Here is a 17,175-nt window from a genome sequence, read left to right on the forward strand (position 1 = left end):
TCCTTCATGTCATATATGTTCCCTCAAGCTGCTGTAGGAGGTTGTACACCAGAAGCACATCTCTATTTAGGCCTGTTACTTGTAGAAAATCCCCGGGTCTGGGTTTGCATAAACCCTACAGAAACACCAGAAAACAACCAACAAAACATAAAAACCCAAAACTCAGTTTAAAATCACTGAATTCCCAGCAGCCAATGAGTCCTAGTTGCAAGGAGTTTCAAAATTTGTGGGCAGCCTTTCTGGCCTCTATATGCTCTTAGGGGACATTTAAAGCACATGGTTATGGCTACTAAAGAACCTTAGAAGGTGTGTTGAGCTAGCAATTCTATTTCTGTAAAGTCTCCCTGAGGAAATGACAGAGGATATGTTTACCACAGGATTATTTACAATAGTAAAAAAATTAGAAATAATCTAAATATCCAACAAAAATGAGTTAAATAATATATGACAGTTCTATGCAATGGACTACTACGTGGTTATTTTAAAAGATTTAGAAGTTTATTGACATAGAAAGACTTTTTTTTTTTTGAGACAGTCTTTGTCACCCAGGCTGGAGTGCACTGGCATGACCTCGGCTCACTGCAACCTGTCTCCCAGGCTCAAGTGATTCTCCTGCCTCAGCCTCCCGAGTAGCTGGGATTACAGGCACGCGCTACCACGCCCAGCTAATTTTTGTATTTTTAGTAGAGACAGGGTTTCACCATGTTGGCCAGGCTGGTCTTGAACTCCTGACCTCAGGTTATCCGCCTACCTTGGTCTCCCAAAGTGCTGGGATTACAGGTGTGACCCAGTGCACCCGGCCCCCCCCCCCCTTTTTTTTTTTTAGTAATGCACTGCGCTATGTTGTCTAGACTGGAATACAAGGCTATTCACAGGCATGATCATAGCACACTACAGCTTTGAACTCCTGGGCTTAAGTGATCCTTCCACCTCAACCTCTCAGGCACTACAGGTGCATATCACTTCACCCACCTTAGAAGCTCATATTTTAATGTTAGGTTAAAGAAGCATATAAGCATCTACATGTTATAGTCGTAATTGAGAAGTAAGCTAGTTACAAAATACTCTAAGTGTCAAGACTTGGGTGAGACCACAGAAGATTGGGATGTGCTTGGAAGCCTTAGATCATCAGGCTTCCCAGAGAAAGCAATACGCACCATGAGGGTACTACTAAAGCAAAGAGAAAGTAGGAGCATATTTACAGTTAGGGTGACAAGAAAACACACAGAACATTGTCTGTTCACTGGACTGAGTCCTTAAACAAGAGCTACCATGGATCTGTAAGGTAGTATGTGCCTGGTCCACAGATAAGAACTGTAGCAGAGGAAAGACACACAGTGACCACCACATGATCCCTCCTTCTAGCACTCAAGTCACTCCTGAAAGGAGACAAGTGAGCACCTACTAAACAAGGGCACATCCCAGTATATAATGAGTGTCAAAGGCTATGCAATCAGTGAGTGCTTCCTGTCCTATAGTCCAGGTACATCTGGAGAAAAATCAAGGACTCAAGACAGCTTACTTCACTCAGGATGGGGGTCCCTATTTTCCTTCCAAGGTAAGTGGCATCTGACCCATGCATGCTGCCACAGTATTTTCTTGCAGAGGCCCATGTAGACTTTAGGCCTAGGTTTCCCAAATTATGGCTGGTATTTCTTCTGTGTCCTCAACAAAGCTATTCGTCCCCAACAGACCACTATCACAAAATGAGAAGAGAGACAAGACATCTTGTTTAAACTTTAACAACTGCTGAAATACTGCCTTTGGATACAAATAGCTTTTTAATTTATTTTTTATTTTATTATTATTATATATTTTTTGAGACGCAGTCTCGCTCTATCGCCTAGGCTGGAGTGCAGTGGTGCGATCTCTGCTCACTGCAAGCTCCGCCTCCCAGGTTCACGCCACTCTCCTGCCTCAGCCTCCTGAGTAGCTGGGACTACAGGCACTTGCCACCATGCCGGGCTAATTTTTTATAGTTTTAGTAGAGACAGAGTTTCACCGTGTTAGCCAGGTTGGTCTTGATCTCCTGACCTCGTCATCTGCCCGCCTTGGCCTTCCAAAGTGCTGGGATTACAGGCGTGAGTCAGCACGCCCGGCCTATTTTATTATTATTATTTTTGAGACAGGATCTCACTAAGTTTCCCAGGCTGGAGTGCAGTGGCGTGATCGCGGCTCACTGCAACCTCCACTTCCTGGGCTCAAGCGATACTCCCAGCTCAGCCTCCTGAGTAGCTGGGACTACAGGTGCAAGCCACCATGTCCAGTTAAGTTTTTAAAATTTTGTAGAGACATGGTTTCTCCATGTTGCCTAGTTTAGTCCTGAACTCCTAAGCGCAAGCAATCTGCCTGCCTCAGCCTCCCAAAGTGCAGCGATTACAGGTGTGAGCCACTGAGCCTGGCCTTTTTTTTTTTTTTTTTTTTTTTTTGAGACAGAGTCTCCCTCTGTCGTCCTGGCTGGAGTGCAGTGGTACGATCTCGACTTACTGCAACCTCCGCCTCCCGGATTCAAGCAATTCTCTGCCTCAGCCTCACAAGTAGCTGGGATTACAGGCGCCCGCCACCACGTCGAGTTAATTTTTGTATTTTTTTTTTTTTTTTTTTTTTTTTTTTTTTGAGAAGGAGTCTCTCTCTGTCGCCCAGGCTGGAGTGCAGTGGTGCCATCTCGGCTCACTGCAAGCTCCACCTCCCAGGTTCACACCATTCTCCTGCCTCAGCCTCCCAAGTAGCTGGGACTACAGGCGCCACCACGCCTGGCTAATTTTTCTTTTGTATTTTTCAGTAGAGATGGGGTTTCACTGTGTTAGCCAGGGTGGTCTTGATCTCCTGACCTCGTGATCCGCCCACCTCGGCCTCCCAAAGTGCTGGGATTACAGGCGTGAGCCACTGCGCCCGGCCAATTTTTGTATTTTTAGTAGAGACAGGGTTTCACCATCTTGGCCAGGCTGGTCTTGAACTCCTGACCTCATGATCCACCAGCCTCAGCCTCCCAAAGTGCTGGGATTACAGGCATGAGCCACCGTGCCCAGCCTATTTTTTAAAATAGAGATGAGGCTGTGTTGTCCAGGCTACAGTACGGTGGCTGTTCACAGACACGATCCTACTACTGATGAGCACAAGGGTTTTTTGTTCTGTTTTTCACAGACAGGGTCTTGTTTTGTTGTACAGGTTGGAATGCAGTGGCATGATCATCGCTCACTATAACCAAGAACTCCTGGGTTCGAACAATACTCTCACCTCAGCCTCCCAAGATGCTAAGACTACAAGCCCATACCACCACCCCCAGCTAATTTGTTGTTGTTGTTGTTGTTATAGAGAGGGGCTCATTATACTGCTCAGGCTGGTCTCAAATTCCTGGTCTTAAGTGATCCTCCTGCAGCACAGGAGTTTTGACCTGCTCTGTTTCCAATCTAGGTCAGTTTACCCCTCAAATAGTTTTAAAAAACATGAAGTGGGGCCAGGTACAGTGGCTCACACCTGTAATCCCAGCACTTTGGGAGGCCGAGGCGGGTGGATCACAAGGTCAGGAGATCAAGACCAGCTTGGCTAATATCCCATCGCTTCTAAAAATACAAAAATTAGCTGTGTGGTAGTGGGCGCCTGTAGTCCCAGTTACTTGGGAAGTTGAGGCAGAAGAATCGCTTGAACCCAGGAGGCGGAGGTTGCAGTGAGCTGAGATCACGTCACTGTACTCCAGCCTGGGTGACAGCAGAGCAAGACTCCGTCTCAAAAAAGAAAAACAAAAAACAAAAAACAAATAAACAAAAAAACACCATGGAGTGATACTGCTTTAGATGAACTCCTTGCTGGAACCTTTTCTTTCTTCTCATACCCAGAGGGGCCCAATCAGCCTTATACCACGCTTTCTGTTCTGACTTCTACATGTCTCATTATGCATGACCACCAAGTCCTAGCAAAGATACTACGCCACCTAGGAAACTCAGAGGAATTCTGACCATGTCCAATAGCTGCCACCTTTTTTTCACTATAGCTGGGGCACTTCATGCTAAGAACAGGGGTCAGGTTGACTTACAGATCCACAAAGCCCAGAAATAGACGGCACACTGGGTAGCCACTCAACAAATGCTCATTATTTAAATGATATGTCTTTAACCTGTGGATTTAAAATAAAATTTTGCTGTTTCATTAGAAAGGTCAAGAAAGTTTAACACTGATCTCCTGATTTCAACAGCACTAACAGCCACAATGAAGCCTCAGAATTAACACACTAGGTAAAGCTCACCTACAGATAACAATATAACCCTCTAGTGAAGCCAAGAATTTCCTGATGACTATAAGTCTGCTAATGACCAACTCAGAATACCCCAGCAGAGCTGAGTTCTGATGAGAACAAATAATTGGAATGGAGATATGCCTACCACTTTATAAAATGGACAGTGGAGAGGTGTAAATCTATTCTTTTTTTTTTTTTTTTTTTTGAGACAGAGTCTCGCTCTGTCGCCCAGGCTGGAGTGCAGTGGCCGGATCTCAGCTCACTGCAAGCTCCGCCTCCCGAGTTCACGCTATTCTCCTGCCTCAGCCTCCCGAGTAGCTGGGACTACAGGCGCCCGCCACCTCGCCCAGCTAGTTTTTTGTATTTTTTAGTAGAGACGGGGTTTCACTGTGTTCGCCAGGATGGTCTTGATCTCCTGACCTCGTGATCCGGCCGTCTCGGCCTCCCAAAGTGCTGGGATTACAGACTTGAGCCACCGCGCCCGGCCGTAAATCTATTCTTTTAATGGCAACAGCCAAGAGTACATCAATACATATAGGATAGGCTAGGCACGGTGGCTCATGCCTATAATCCCAGCACTTTGGGAGGCCGAGGTGGGCAGATCACTTGACATCAAGAGTTAGAGACCAGGTAAGTTGTGGCCAATGTAGTGAAACCCTGTCTCTAATAAAAATACAAAAATTACAAGGCCGGGCGCGGTGGCTCAAGCCTGTAATCCCAGCACTTTGGGAGGCCGAGACGGGCAGATCACAAGGTCAGGAGATCGAGACCATCCTGGCTAACACGGTGAAACCCCGTCTCTATTAAAAAAAAAAAAACACAGAAAAACTAGCCAGGGGTGGTGGCGGGAGACTGTAGCCCCAGCTACTCTGGAGGCTGAGGCAGGAGAATGACATAAACTCGGGAGGCGGAGCTTGCAGTGAGCTGAGATCCGGCCACTGCACTCCAGCCTGGGTGACAGAGCGAGACTCCGTCTCAAAAAAAAAAAAAAAAAATTAGCCGGGCATAGTGGCTGGCACCTGTAATCCCAATTACTCGGGAAATCAGGAGACTGAGGAAGGAGATTCACTTGAACCCAGGAGGTGGAGGCTGCAGTGAGCTGAGATTGTGCCACTGCACTCCAGCTTGGGTGATAGAGCAAGACTCCATCTCAAAAAAATAAATACACACACACACACACACACACACACACACGCCAGCTGTATGCATCTCCTAGCAGCCTTCTGTAAGAGACACTACTGGGATCCCCACATCAAGGTGGAGGTGACTGCCAGGCACAGTGGTTCATGCCTGTGGTCCCAGCTACTCAGGAGGCTGAGGCGGGAGAATTGCTCAGCCCAGGAGTTCGACACCACAGCCAGTCTGGCAACACAGCAAAACCCCGTCTCTTAAAAAAAAAAAAAAAAAAAAAAAAAGTGCCGAGCACAGTGGCTCACTTCTGTAACCCCAGCACTTTGGGAGGCAGAGGCAGGCGGATCACCTGAGGTCAGGAGTTCGAGACCAGCCTGGCCAACATGGTGAAACCCCGTCTCTACTAAAAATATAAAAATTAGCTGGGTGTTGTGGTGGGTGCCTGTAATCCTAGCTATTTGGAGGCTGAGGCAGGAGAATCACTTGAACCCAGGAGATGGAGGTTGCAGTGAGCCGACATGGTACCACTGCACTCCAGTCTGGGAGAAAGAGTGAGACTCCGTCTCAAAAGAAAAGAAAAAAAAAAGTAAAGGAGATAATTACCCGTATTAGGTTGATAGTACATAGAAGATTAGAGACTCTCCCCCTCAAAAATCTACTACAAATCTGATGAAATTCTGAGACCACTAATTAAAGGGAAAATGTAGTGTCACTGCACCTCATCCAGTAATGGACACCAGGAAGGATCTATAGGAAAGCCAGATTCCCCAGAGCCCTCTGAGTAAAAGCAGCACAGAGATGGAGAAAAACAATGAGAAAATGATACTCTAGAAAAATATATTCTAAAAAGGTAGTCTCAGCAAGGAGGCCACCTTCTGCCTGATTTGGGTCACAAGAGAGAACTGACTGAAACCCCATCTCAACTCCCCAGCAGTTTTCCAAAGGAACCAGTGGCCACCTTGAGCCATCTTGGCCTCCTGGCAGAAGGGCCAAGACAAATCTTCTAAACAATATTAAACCAGATTAAAGGTAAAAATCTGTCTGAGTGATAACAGCTGAGCTATCTAAGGAACGAATTAGTATTCACATCATCAGTCTTTAAAGCTCAGAAGAGCTCAACGATCCATTTAGAATCTATCACAGTCAACACTTTCACAACTGAGTCCTTCACCCCGTCCCCTTGTTACCCTTTATAATTTGTTCAATTGTGGAGAGAAAATCTTTCAGTAGAATCAAGATGAGCTCTTGTTGGGCTGTTTTAATCAAGGAGCTAACAACCTGTTGGTAGTTAGGACTAAGTATTATCAAGACAACTTATAAAGAAAAGGCCGAATCTTTTCCAAAAGAAAAATGGATCCAGGTAGTAACCAATGTAAGCCAAAAAAAAGACTAATGACTTGGAAGGAACACATTGACCAATGCGGTGTTCAGAATAAACTTGCAGTTCTATTAGATCAACAGGTAGTCAGAGGATTAAAAGTCCTATATATTTATGAATGCTTTTTCTTTTTTCTTTTGAATTCCATCTGTTGAGATGGAGTCTCATTCTGTTACCCAGGCGAGAGCGCAGTGGCACAACCCTGGCTCACTGCAACCTCGGCTTCTCAGGTTCAAGTGATTCTCCTGCCTCAGCCTCCCGCGTAGCCTCTGCCGCCCAAAGTGCTGGGATTACAGGCAGTCACCAACACGCCCAGCTATTTTTGGTATTTTTACTAGAGATGGGATTTCACCACGTTGGCCAGGCTGGTCTCAAACTCCTGACCTCAAGTGATCGCCCTGCCTCAGCCTCCCAAAGTGCTGGGATTATGGGCATGAGCCACCAAGCCCAGCACTATGAATGCTTTTTCTTTTTCTAGAAACATTAACTGAGGAAAAAACTAGAAATTAAGAACTAGAAAGTTTCCTGTCCAAAAGGAGTTTCAAGATAATTACTGAGTAATCTGAGTCTCTAATTAGAGAGATAAAAAAGATATCTATTGTTCCCTCCATCTCAAGGGCCAAAAAAAGGGTGGGTGTGGTGGCTCAAGCCTGTAATCTCAGCACTCTGGGATGTCAAGTTGGGAGGACTGCTTGAATTCAGGAGTTTGAGACCAGCCTGGGCAAATAGTGAGATCCTGTATCTACAAAAAATCTTTTTTTTTTTTTTGAGACGGAGTCTCACTCTGTTGCTCTGACTGGAGTGCAGTAGCGCGATCCCGGCTCACTGCAAGCTCCGCCTCCAGGGTTCACACCATTCTCCTGCCTCAGCCTCCTGAGTAGCTAGAAGTATAGGTGCCCACCACCATGCCTGGCTAATGTTTTGTATTGTTTAGTAGAGACGGGGTTTCACCATGTCAGTCAGGATGGTCTCCACCTCCTGACTCCCAAAATACTCAGACTACAGGCGTGAGCCACCACGCCCGGCCTTTTTTTTTTTTTTTTTTTTTTTGAGATGAACTCTCACTCTTGTCCCCAGGCTGGAACGTAATGGCGCGATCTTGGTTCACTGCAACCTCTGCCTCAGCCTCCTGAGTAGCTGGGATTACAGGCGCCTGCCACCACGCCCAGCTAATTTTTGTATTTTAATAGAGACGGCGTTTCAACATGTTGGCCAGGCTGGTCTCAAACTGTGACCTCAGGTGATCCACCTGCCTCAGCCTCCCAAAGTGCTGGGATTACAGGCATGAGTCACCACGCCCAGCCAAAACATTTTTTTTTTATTAGCTGGGCATGGTGGCATGTGTCTGTAGTCCTAGCTACTTAGGATGCTAAGGTAGGAGGATAGCTTGAGCCCAGGAGGTGGAGGCTGCAGTGAGCCATGATCACGCTACTACACTCCAGCCGGGGTGACACAGCAAGACTGTCTTTCAAGAAAATGAATAATGAATAATGGCTGGGCGTGGTGGCTCATGCCTGTAATCCCAGCACTTTGGGAGACAGAGGCGGTGGGATCATGAGATCAGGAGATCAAGACCATCCTGGCTAACACGGTGAAACGCGTCTCTACTAAAAATACAAAAAATTAGCCGGGCGTCGTGGCAGGTGCCTGTAGTCAGTCCCAGCTACTCGGAAGGCTGAGGCAGGAGGACAGCGTGAACCCAGGAGGCGGAGCTTGCAGTGAGCCGAGATCGTGTCACTGCACTCCAGCCTGGGCGACAGAGCAAGACTCCGTCTTAAAAAAAAAAAAAAAAAGAAAGAAAATGAATAATCATGTATAATAATTATAATACTTTTGAAAGTTTATGGAGTCTAACTGCCAAAATCAGAAATAAAAAATTCACAGATTATTTCTGATTTTAATTCAATTTGGCTCATAATTTGATAAGATGTTGATTTCAATTGATGAATTTCAATCTATTCAGAACTGCCGGCCGGGCACGGTGGCTTACACCTGTAATCCCAGCACTTTGGAAGGCCAAGGAGGGCAGATCACCTGAGGTCAGGAGTTCGAGATCAGCCTGGCCAACATAGTGAAACCCTGTCTCTACTAAAAATACAAAAATTAGCTCGGCATAGTGGTGGGCCCCTGTAATCCCAGCTACTTGGGAGGCTGAGGCATGAGAATCAGTTGAACTCAAGCAGCAGGGGTTGAGCCAAGATCGCACCACTGCACTCCAGCCTGGGTGACAAGAACGAGACTCCATTTCAAAAACAAAAATTGTTGACAGTAGAAATACTAAGATATTCTTTATACACATACACCGGGCAATATAAACTCCCTTGTTGCCAAATTGAAACATTTCTCATACCTTATCTTGCTGATAGAATCAGACACTTAACTTCCCTCTGCCTTAATGACCCCCTCATGATTTCTATGATGTCTTTTGTAGCACCTGTTCAGGTACTCTGTGCTCTTCCTCTTGTATCCTCATCTTGCCAGTGGGGGGCACCACATTCCCACTACTCTCAAGGTAGGACTGTTGGCCTTTTCCTCCATGTCTCACTCTTCCTTAACCACTTTACTCTCTCCCATCATCACCACTCCACTGTCCAATCTCTAGTTCTTCCTCTCCTCCGCACTCCCATCAGAAGGGCCTCACTCACATGGAAAGGCATCTTAATGTATATCCCTTCCACTCTATCATCCTTAGGATGAGCTTCCTGACACCCTTATGCAACAGTAATAACACCACAATTCTTGCAGATCCCTTAACTCCTGCCAGGATCAGTTCCTACCTTGTTTAAAACCCGTCACTGATCTCCAGTATTGACAGGACAAACTATATGCCTTAGTAGAAGACAGTCTTCAGGAACCACCACCTAATCCCTCCCCACAGCAATTCACTGAATGATTCCAGAACCCCAATATGTTTCTCGTAACTGTCAGCCACCAATAACGCCCTTCTTTGTAGCGTACATTTAGAAATTAAAGAACATACTTCTATAGAACCCTTGTGTCAAAGCAGGAATCAAAAGAGAAATTAGAAAATGTTTTGAACTGAATAACGAAAATACCACATAATGAAATTTGTGAGATGCAGTTAATATGCCTACATGAAAATTGAAAACTGTAAACGTATATACTAAAAGGTCCAAAAACCAATGACATAAGGATCTAACCTAAGAAGCTAGAAACATTTAGTCACAGCTGTGTATTACAACTAAAAAAAAGGGAAGCTAGAAAAAGATGACTAAGTTAAAACGAAGTAAAAAGAAAAAAATAGTGACGATTAAAAAAAGAAATAAAATCCAAAGCAAGTAACAGCAAAAATTAAGTCTAAAAACAGATTCTTTAAAAATATCAACAAAGTTGATAAAACAGAACAACTAGGAAAAAAGAGAAAACAAATTACCCATAACAGAGGTAGAAGATGGACCACCCCCTACAATTCTTTACAGTAAGATATTAAAAGGGAAATAAGAAAATGTTATGAACAACCTAATTCTAGTAAAATTGACATCTTAAATGAAATTAACATATTCTTTGAAAAATACTTACCAACAATGACACAAAATGAAAAAGAAAAACTGAGCAGCTCTTTATCTAGTAAAGACATGGAATTCATGATCAAAACCCTTCCAGGCCCAGGGATTTTACTGGTGAATTCTATCAACACTAATTTTACAAAAACACTTTTAGAAACTAGAGAAGACAGGGACATTTCTTCCAAACTCATTTTATGAGGTTAGCATAACCATGATAAAACATAACCAAGAAAAAAAATCCCAATATTTCACAGACATAAATACAAAAATCCTTAATTTAAAAATTTGCCATTGCAGGCCGGGCGCAGTGGCTCAAGCCTGTAATCCCAGCACTTTGGGAGGCCGAGACGGGCAGATCACGAGGTCAGGAGATCGAGACCATCCTGGCTAACACGGTGAAACCCCGTCTCTACTAAAAACTACAAAAAAAACTAGCCGGGCGAGGTGGTGGCGCCTGTAGTCCCAGCTACCCGGGAGGCTGAGGCAGGAGAATGGCGTGAACCCGGGAGGCGGAGCTTGCAGTGAGCTGAGATCCGGCCACAGCACTCCAGCCTGGGCGACAGAGCGAGACTCTGCCTCAAAAAAAAAAAAAAAAAAAAAAAAAAATTTGTCATTGCACTGCAGCCTGGACAACAAGAGCGAAACTCTGGGAAACAAACAAACAAAAAAGCACTAATAAATGAATTTATGAATTTACTAAGGTAAAAAAAAAACAAAGTTGGCCTGGTACACTGACTCACGCTTGTAATCCCAGCACTTTGAGAGACTAAGGCAGGCAAATTGCTTGAGCCCAGGAGTTCAAGACCAGCCAAGGCAACATGGCAAAACCCTGTCTCTACAAAAAGTACAAAAAATCAGCTGGGCATGGTGACATGCATCTGTTGTTCCATCTACCTGGGAGGCTGAGGTAGAAGGATCACTTGAACCCGGAAGGTTGAGGTTGCAGTGAACCATGATAGCTCTACTGCACTCCAGCCTGGGTGACAGAGGAAGACACTGTCACAAAATAAAAATTAAAAAAAAAAGAAAGAAAATACAAAGTCAATATATACAAAAACCAAATGTTAGAATTCAAAGAAAGAGCCAAAAAAGTATTTCTATACAGCAGAATATTTAAAAATGGGTGAATTTTAATAATTTATTTTATTTAACCTAATATATCCGAAATTGTATTATTTCAACAGGTAACACATAAAAAAGCATGATAATCTATTTTTATCCTTTGTTTCATTCTAAGTCCAGTGTGTATTTTAGACTTATGGCACGTCTCAATTCAAACTGACTGTATTTCAAATGAGCAATGGCCACACATAGCTACCATACCGGGCAGCACAGCTACAGATTTTGAACACAGCAATCAAAACCAATCAAAATGAAAATCCCAAACAAAATCACAAACTTTTTAACAAAATTAAATAGTTGATTGCAAAATCTGTAGAAATGTAAAGGATCCAGAATATCCAAAGCAATCTTGAAAGAAAAGAGCAAAGTTGAAAGACTTACTATAGTAAATTCAAGACTTACTATAAAGTTACATACAGTAATCAAGACCGTGGAGATACTGACTTCATCAAAATTAAGCTTTTATTCTTCAACAGACATCATTTAGAAAATGGAAAAGTAGGAAGTAGAACTAGATGGAGTAAAAAAAGATTAAAAAAAGAAAAAATGGGACAGACATATAGATCAACAGAACAAAACAGAGTCTGAAAGGAAACTCATACACGTATGGTAAATTTTCAACAAAGGTGCCAATGTAATTCAATGGAGAAAAAAAAGTATTTTCAACAAATGGTTCTGGAACAATTGAATAACTGTTTATACAAAATAAACGAAACACAGAACATAGACCATTACTTCATATCACACAAAAATTAACTCAAAAGAGTTCACATATCTAAATGTAAAACCTGAAACTATAAAATGGCTAGAAGAAAACACAGAAGAAAATTGTGACCTTAGTTTAGGCAAGGATTTCTAGATATGACACTAAAAGCACAATCCTTAAAAGAAAAATTAAAAAAAAAAAAAAGAAAAGAAAGATAAACTTGACTTCATCAAAATTAAGCTTTTACTCTTCAAAAGACACCATTTAGAAAATAGAAAAGTAGGAAGCAGAACTAGATGGAGTAGAAAAAGAGAAAAAAAGAAAGTGGAAGAGACAGGTAATAGGATGGGAGAAAGTATCTGCAAATCATACATCTGAAAAAAATATTCAAACTAAAGAATTCTCTCTTAGAATTCAATAAAGCACAAAATGTAATTTTTAAAAACAAAGTATTTGAACAGACATTTCACCACAAAAAATAAATATATGAATAGCAAATAGGCACAAGGAAAGATCATTAATTACATTAATGATTAATGACACTTGTCATTAGGGAACGCAAATTAAAACCACAAGATACTACACTTCACACTCACTAGAATGATTATAACTGGAACCCTTACACAATGCCAGTGGGAATGTAAAGTAGTAGAGCCACCTTGGAAAACAGTTTATGTCTTAAAATGTTAAACATGGCTGAGCGCAGTGGCTGACACCTGTAATCCCAGCACTTTGGGAGGCCAAGGCAGACAGATCACAAGGTCAGGAGATCGAGACCATCCTGGCTAACACAGTGAAACCCCCAACTCTACTAAAAACACAAAAAATTAGCCAGGCATGGTGGCAAGTGCCTGTAGTCCCAGCTACTCGGGAGGCTGAGAGGCAAGAGAATGGCATGAACCCGGGAGGTGAAGCTTGAAGTGAGTCGAGATCGCGCCACTGCACTCCAGCCTGGGCGACAGAGCAAGACTCCGTCTCAAAAAAAAAAAAAAAAAAAAAAAGTTAAACATATACTTACCATGTGACCCAGTAATCCCACTCCTAGATATTTATACAAGAGAAATGAAAACACATGGCCATATTAAGCCCTGGACATGAATGGTCACAGCAGCATACTGCGTAGTAGCCCAAAATTAGAAACAACCCAATGTCCATCAACTTATAAATGAATGAATGGGTAAACAAAATGTGGCATATATCTATACAATGGAAAATCATTATTCAGCAAATAAAAGAGAACACACTACTGATGCATGATACAATATGGATGAACCTCAACCATTAAGCTAAGAGAAAGAATCAGGCAACAAAAGACTACATATTGTATAATTTGAATTGTATGAAATTGCTAGAAAAAGCAGAACTATAGATACAGAAGATCAGCAGTCACTTGGGAACGAGAATCAACTATAAATGAACAAGGGAATATTTTAGGTGATGAAATGTTCTAAAACTGGGACTGTGGTAATGACTACATAGTTGTACACATTTAATAAAACTCAAATAATGGTACACTTTAAAATGGATGAGTTGGGCCGCGTGTGGTGGCTCACGTCTGTATTTGGGAAGCCAAGGTGGGTGGATCACCTGAGGTTGGGAGTTCCAGACCAGCCTGACCAACATGGAGAAACCCCATCTCTACTAAAAATACAAAATTAGCACTAAAAATACAAAATTAGCCGGGCGTGGTGGCACAAGCCTGTGATCCCAGCTACTTGGGAGGCTGAGGCCAGAGAATCGCTTGAACCTGGGACGCGACGGTTGCAGTGAGCCGAGATCGTGCCACTGCACTCCAGCCTGGGCAACAAGAGCAAAAACTCCGTCTCAAAAAATAAAATAAAAAGAAGGCCGGGTGCAGTGGCTCACACCTGTAATCTCAGCACTTTGGGAGGCCGAGGCGGGCAGATCACCAGGTCAGGAGATCGAGACCATCCTGGCTAACACGGTGAAACCCCATCCCTACTAAAAATACAAAAAAATTAGCCGGGTGTGGTGGTGGGCGCATGTAGTCCCAGTCACTCAGGAGGCTGAGGCAGAAGAATGGTGTGAACCTGGGAGGCAGAGCTTCCAGTGAGCCGAGATCGCGCCACTGCACTCTAGCCTGGGTGACAGAGCAAGACTCCGTCTCAAAAAAATAAATAAAATAAAATAAAATAAAATGAATAAAATGGATTAGTTTAATGGCACGTAAAACTTTAATAGAGCTGTTTCAAAAATGAGTTGACTGATGGGCAGATAAATAATGAAGCAAATGCAGCAACAGATTAGCAATTATATAATCTAGATGGTACAGTATATGAATGTCCACTGTACAATTATTCAAAGCTCTGTAAAATTTTTCATAATAAAAGGGCGGAAAGTTTGTCAAATTTAATTCAATGGCAATCACTCACATTATCAAATATCACAATATACAAAGGGTTGACCCTTACATTACTGCATCCAATAGTATACTTTGACTTTTTATTTACAATCCTCAGAATAACAAATTCTGCTATACAGTTTTAACACAGTTTTCACTAAGGTTAACTGACCGTATATACTATAAAGTACAGTCTAATAGTGCTAGTATAAAGTCATTTCCATATAGACCTATAATGCTGAAAACTTTACAATATTCTCTGGCTTTCTTTTTTTTCCTCTTTTTTTTGAGATGGAGTTTTGCTCTTGTTGCCCAGGCTGGAGTGCAATGGCGTGATCTCAGCTCACCGCAACCTCCACTTCCCAGGTTCAAGCGATTCTCCTGCCTCAGCCTCTGAGTAGCTGGGATTATAGGCATGTGCTACACAACGCCCGGCTAATTTTGTATTTTTAGTAGAGACGGGGTCTCTCCATTTTGGTCAGGCTGGTCTCAAACTCCCGACCTCAGGTGATCCCCCTGCCTCAGCCTCCCAAAGAGTTGGGATTACAGGCATGAGCCACTGTGTGCAGCCTTCTCTGGCTTTCTTGATCTCCCTGACCAAGGCTTCTGAGTATTCCACTGGATGTTCTGCTCCCATTCAGTCAGCTCCTTAAATACCACTTTTCCACAAGCACAGCTTTTAGGCCTGCCTTCTCACTCCCCGGACTATCTTTGGGCAATCACATTTGTGCCTGCCCCTTAGTATGAACATTAGCCCCAAAGACAAGAACTCTCTCATTTTACTGGGAGCTAGGGAAGGAAAGTGTATGAGCAAGGTAGAGAAGTGGGGGCAAGCAAAAAGTTTATTGAAGAGTGAAGGGTACCCTCAAGTTTCTGGGTAGTCCAGAGAAGGTTTTCACAGAGTCAAAGATGGGGGTCTGAGCAGGGACTAAGTGCAGCCCATCTTCCCACTTTCCCTGAGTCCTCCAAACCTGCACCACAATGGGTGAGACGCTACTGGTGAGCTCTCTTTCCTCTGTTGAAATGAGCTCTCTCTCCTCTGTTCTCATTTACCCTACACATTGCTCTGCATTACCTGTAGCCCTCAATCCAATATGGCTATGTTTTGCCATTGCATTTACAATGTCAATACTCTCAGATGGCTTCCAGATCTTTATTTCAGAAAGCATGTGCTACATGCATGTCAAAAAGGACTTTGTTTATGGTCATTTGTATTTTCCAAAGGTCATGAGCAAACACTTTGTCATCCTCTATAGTCTGTTTTTGACTGAAACTTTAAAATGCATATACTATAGAAGATGAAAGAATGTGTTTGTTCATGACCTTTGGAAAATACTATCTGACACAGGCCCTCAAAACATGTTCAGTAGTTACCACTTGGTTACACTGGCCTGGAAACCTAGAGTAGACAGCTGCTTGGGAGTCAAGTTCTCCTTTCTGCTTTTTAAATGAAGAACATAGTAAATGTGTCACACAATTCTATGCCTCCTTCACAAGCAGGGCTGAGGAATGGAGGATGAAGACCAGGGAGAAATCCAGGCTGTGGGCCAATAATGCTAAGATTTTCTCACAGAGATGTAATGAAGTGAATATGAATGATTTAGTCGCTGTTACTGACATGGTTAGCAGCATGCAAATCTACAATCTCAGCATTTTGTTCTGCAGGCACTTTATTCCACAGTCTAAAGGTGTTAGAGACTACAGAACTGAAATCAAACTGTCAGCTTAGAATGGAGACTACTTTACTAAGATAAAACTTTGAATCTCTGTGTCCTCTGATCCACTTGCTACAAGGAGACGGCTGCAGGGTTTCAGGATCTTAAGTTAGGCAACTCCAATAGCAATTTGCTTGTGGGCTTAGACAACTGTTTAAGCCCGACTTCTGTTTCAACTTTATTCACTGCAAGCAGATTGTGATATCATTTTTCAGATCACAAATCCCAAGTCCACCTGAAGTTTGTTAATAACAGCCACAATTTATTTTCTGATTTCTACCAAGTCCCTTCCCCTCCACCACATTCAAGCAAGTCTCTATCGGAAGTTTAAATTAGTCACTGGAACAAATATTTGAGTCCCCTGACCACAAAGAACTTAAAATATCAGAGAGAGATAAGTTCCTGCTACTGAAGGAAATGGTAAGCACATATGACATTTAGGACCCTTTCTAGTACACAACCAATATCTATCTTCAGAAAAAATGTTTTGCAAGTTCCAGGAAATTTAACAGTTATTATTTGACACCCCAGAGCACTTGGATAGTGCATGTTTATTATTCAAAATAGTGCACAGAACATACTAATTTTATATACGGATCAAGGCACATGCTAAAATAGCCCCTGCTCCTGACAACAGTTCCCCAAGGATATCCATAAACATGATCAGTTGCTTCTTTATCTTTTTAGTCTTCTCTAGCTGGTTCAAGCTCTCCAGCCCTCAAGGACAAGTTAACAACATAGCTTGCAAATAGACTTTTCCCCCAGAAAAAAGAAATCCAGCAGCCCACCAAAACTGTCACCAGCCCTTCCCACACTTACCAGTGCCATAGGGAGGATGCAGCTGATGGCAGTGAGCATCAACGGCCTGAAAAAATACAGGTGGTAGTTTCAATTTTTATTTAAAATTCTTACTTGCCAACTGCCTGAAATCTTTTAAGGCTACATGAATGGGTCTTCATGCCTCAGCCTGCCATTTCGTGGTCCAATCACTTTTGTTAAC

The 17,175-nt window shown here is 42.9% G+C and overlaps 1 protein-coding gene across 6 annotated transcripts in view; it reads right to left on the reverse strand.

Annotated features, from left to right (window-relative positions):
• Positions 1-17,175, reverse strand: part of ARIH2 (ariadne RBR E3 ubiquitin protein ligase 2) — a 69,247-nt gene that overhangs the window by 25,372 nt on the left and 26,700 nt on the right. For 4 of the 6 annotated variants that reach the window (XM_030914404.1, XM_010370191.2, XM_030914315.1 and 1 more), the window contains one exon: positions 16,995-17,040. The exons of the other annotated variants lie outside the window; for them this stretch is intronic. In XM_030914404.1, coding sequence (XP_030770264.1) covers positions 16,995-17,033 — 39 coding nt within the window. In that variant the 5' untranslated portion in view covers positions 17,034-17,040. The remainder of the gene's footprint in view (positions 1-16,994; positions 17,041-17,175) is intronic. 6 annotated transcript variants of the gene reach the window in all.

This window comes from Rhinopithecus roxellana, chromosome 1 (assembly GCF_007565055.1).
Source record: "Rhinopithecus roxellana isolate Shanxi Qingling chromosome 1, ASM756505v1, whole genome shotgun sequence".
NCBI lineage: Eukaryota > Metazoa > Chordata > Mammalia > Primates > Cercopithecidae > Rhinopithecus > Rhinopithecus roxellana.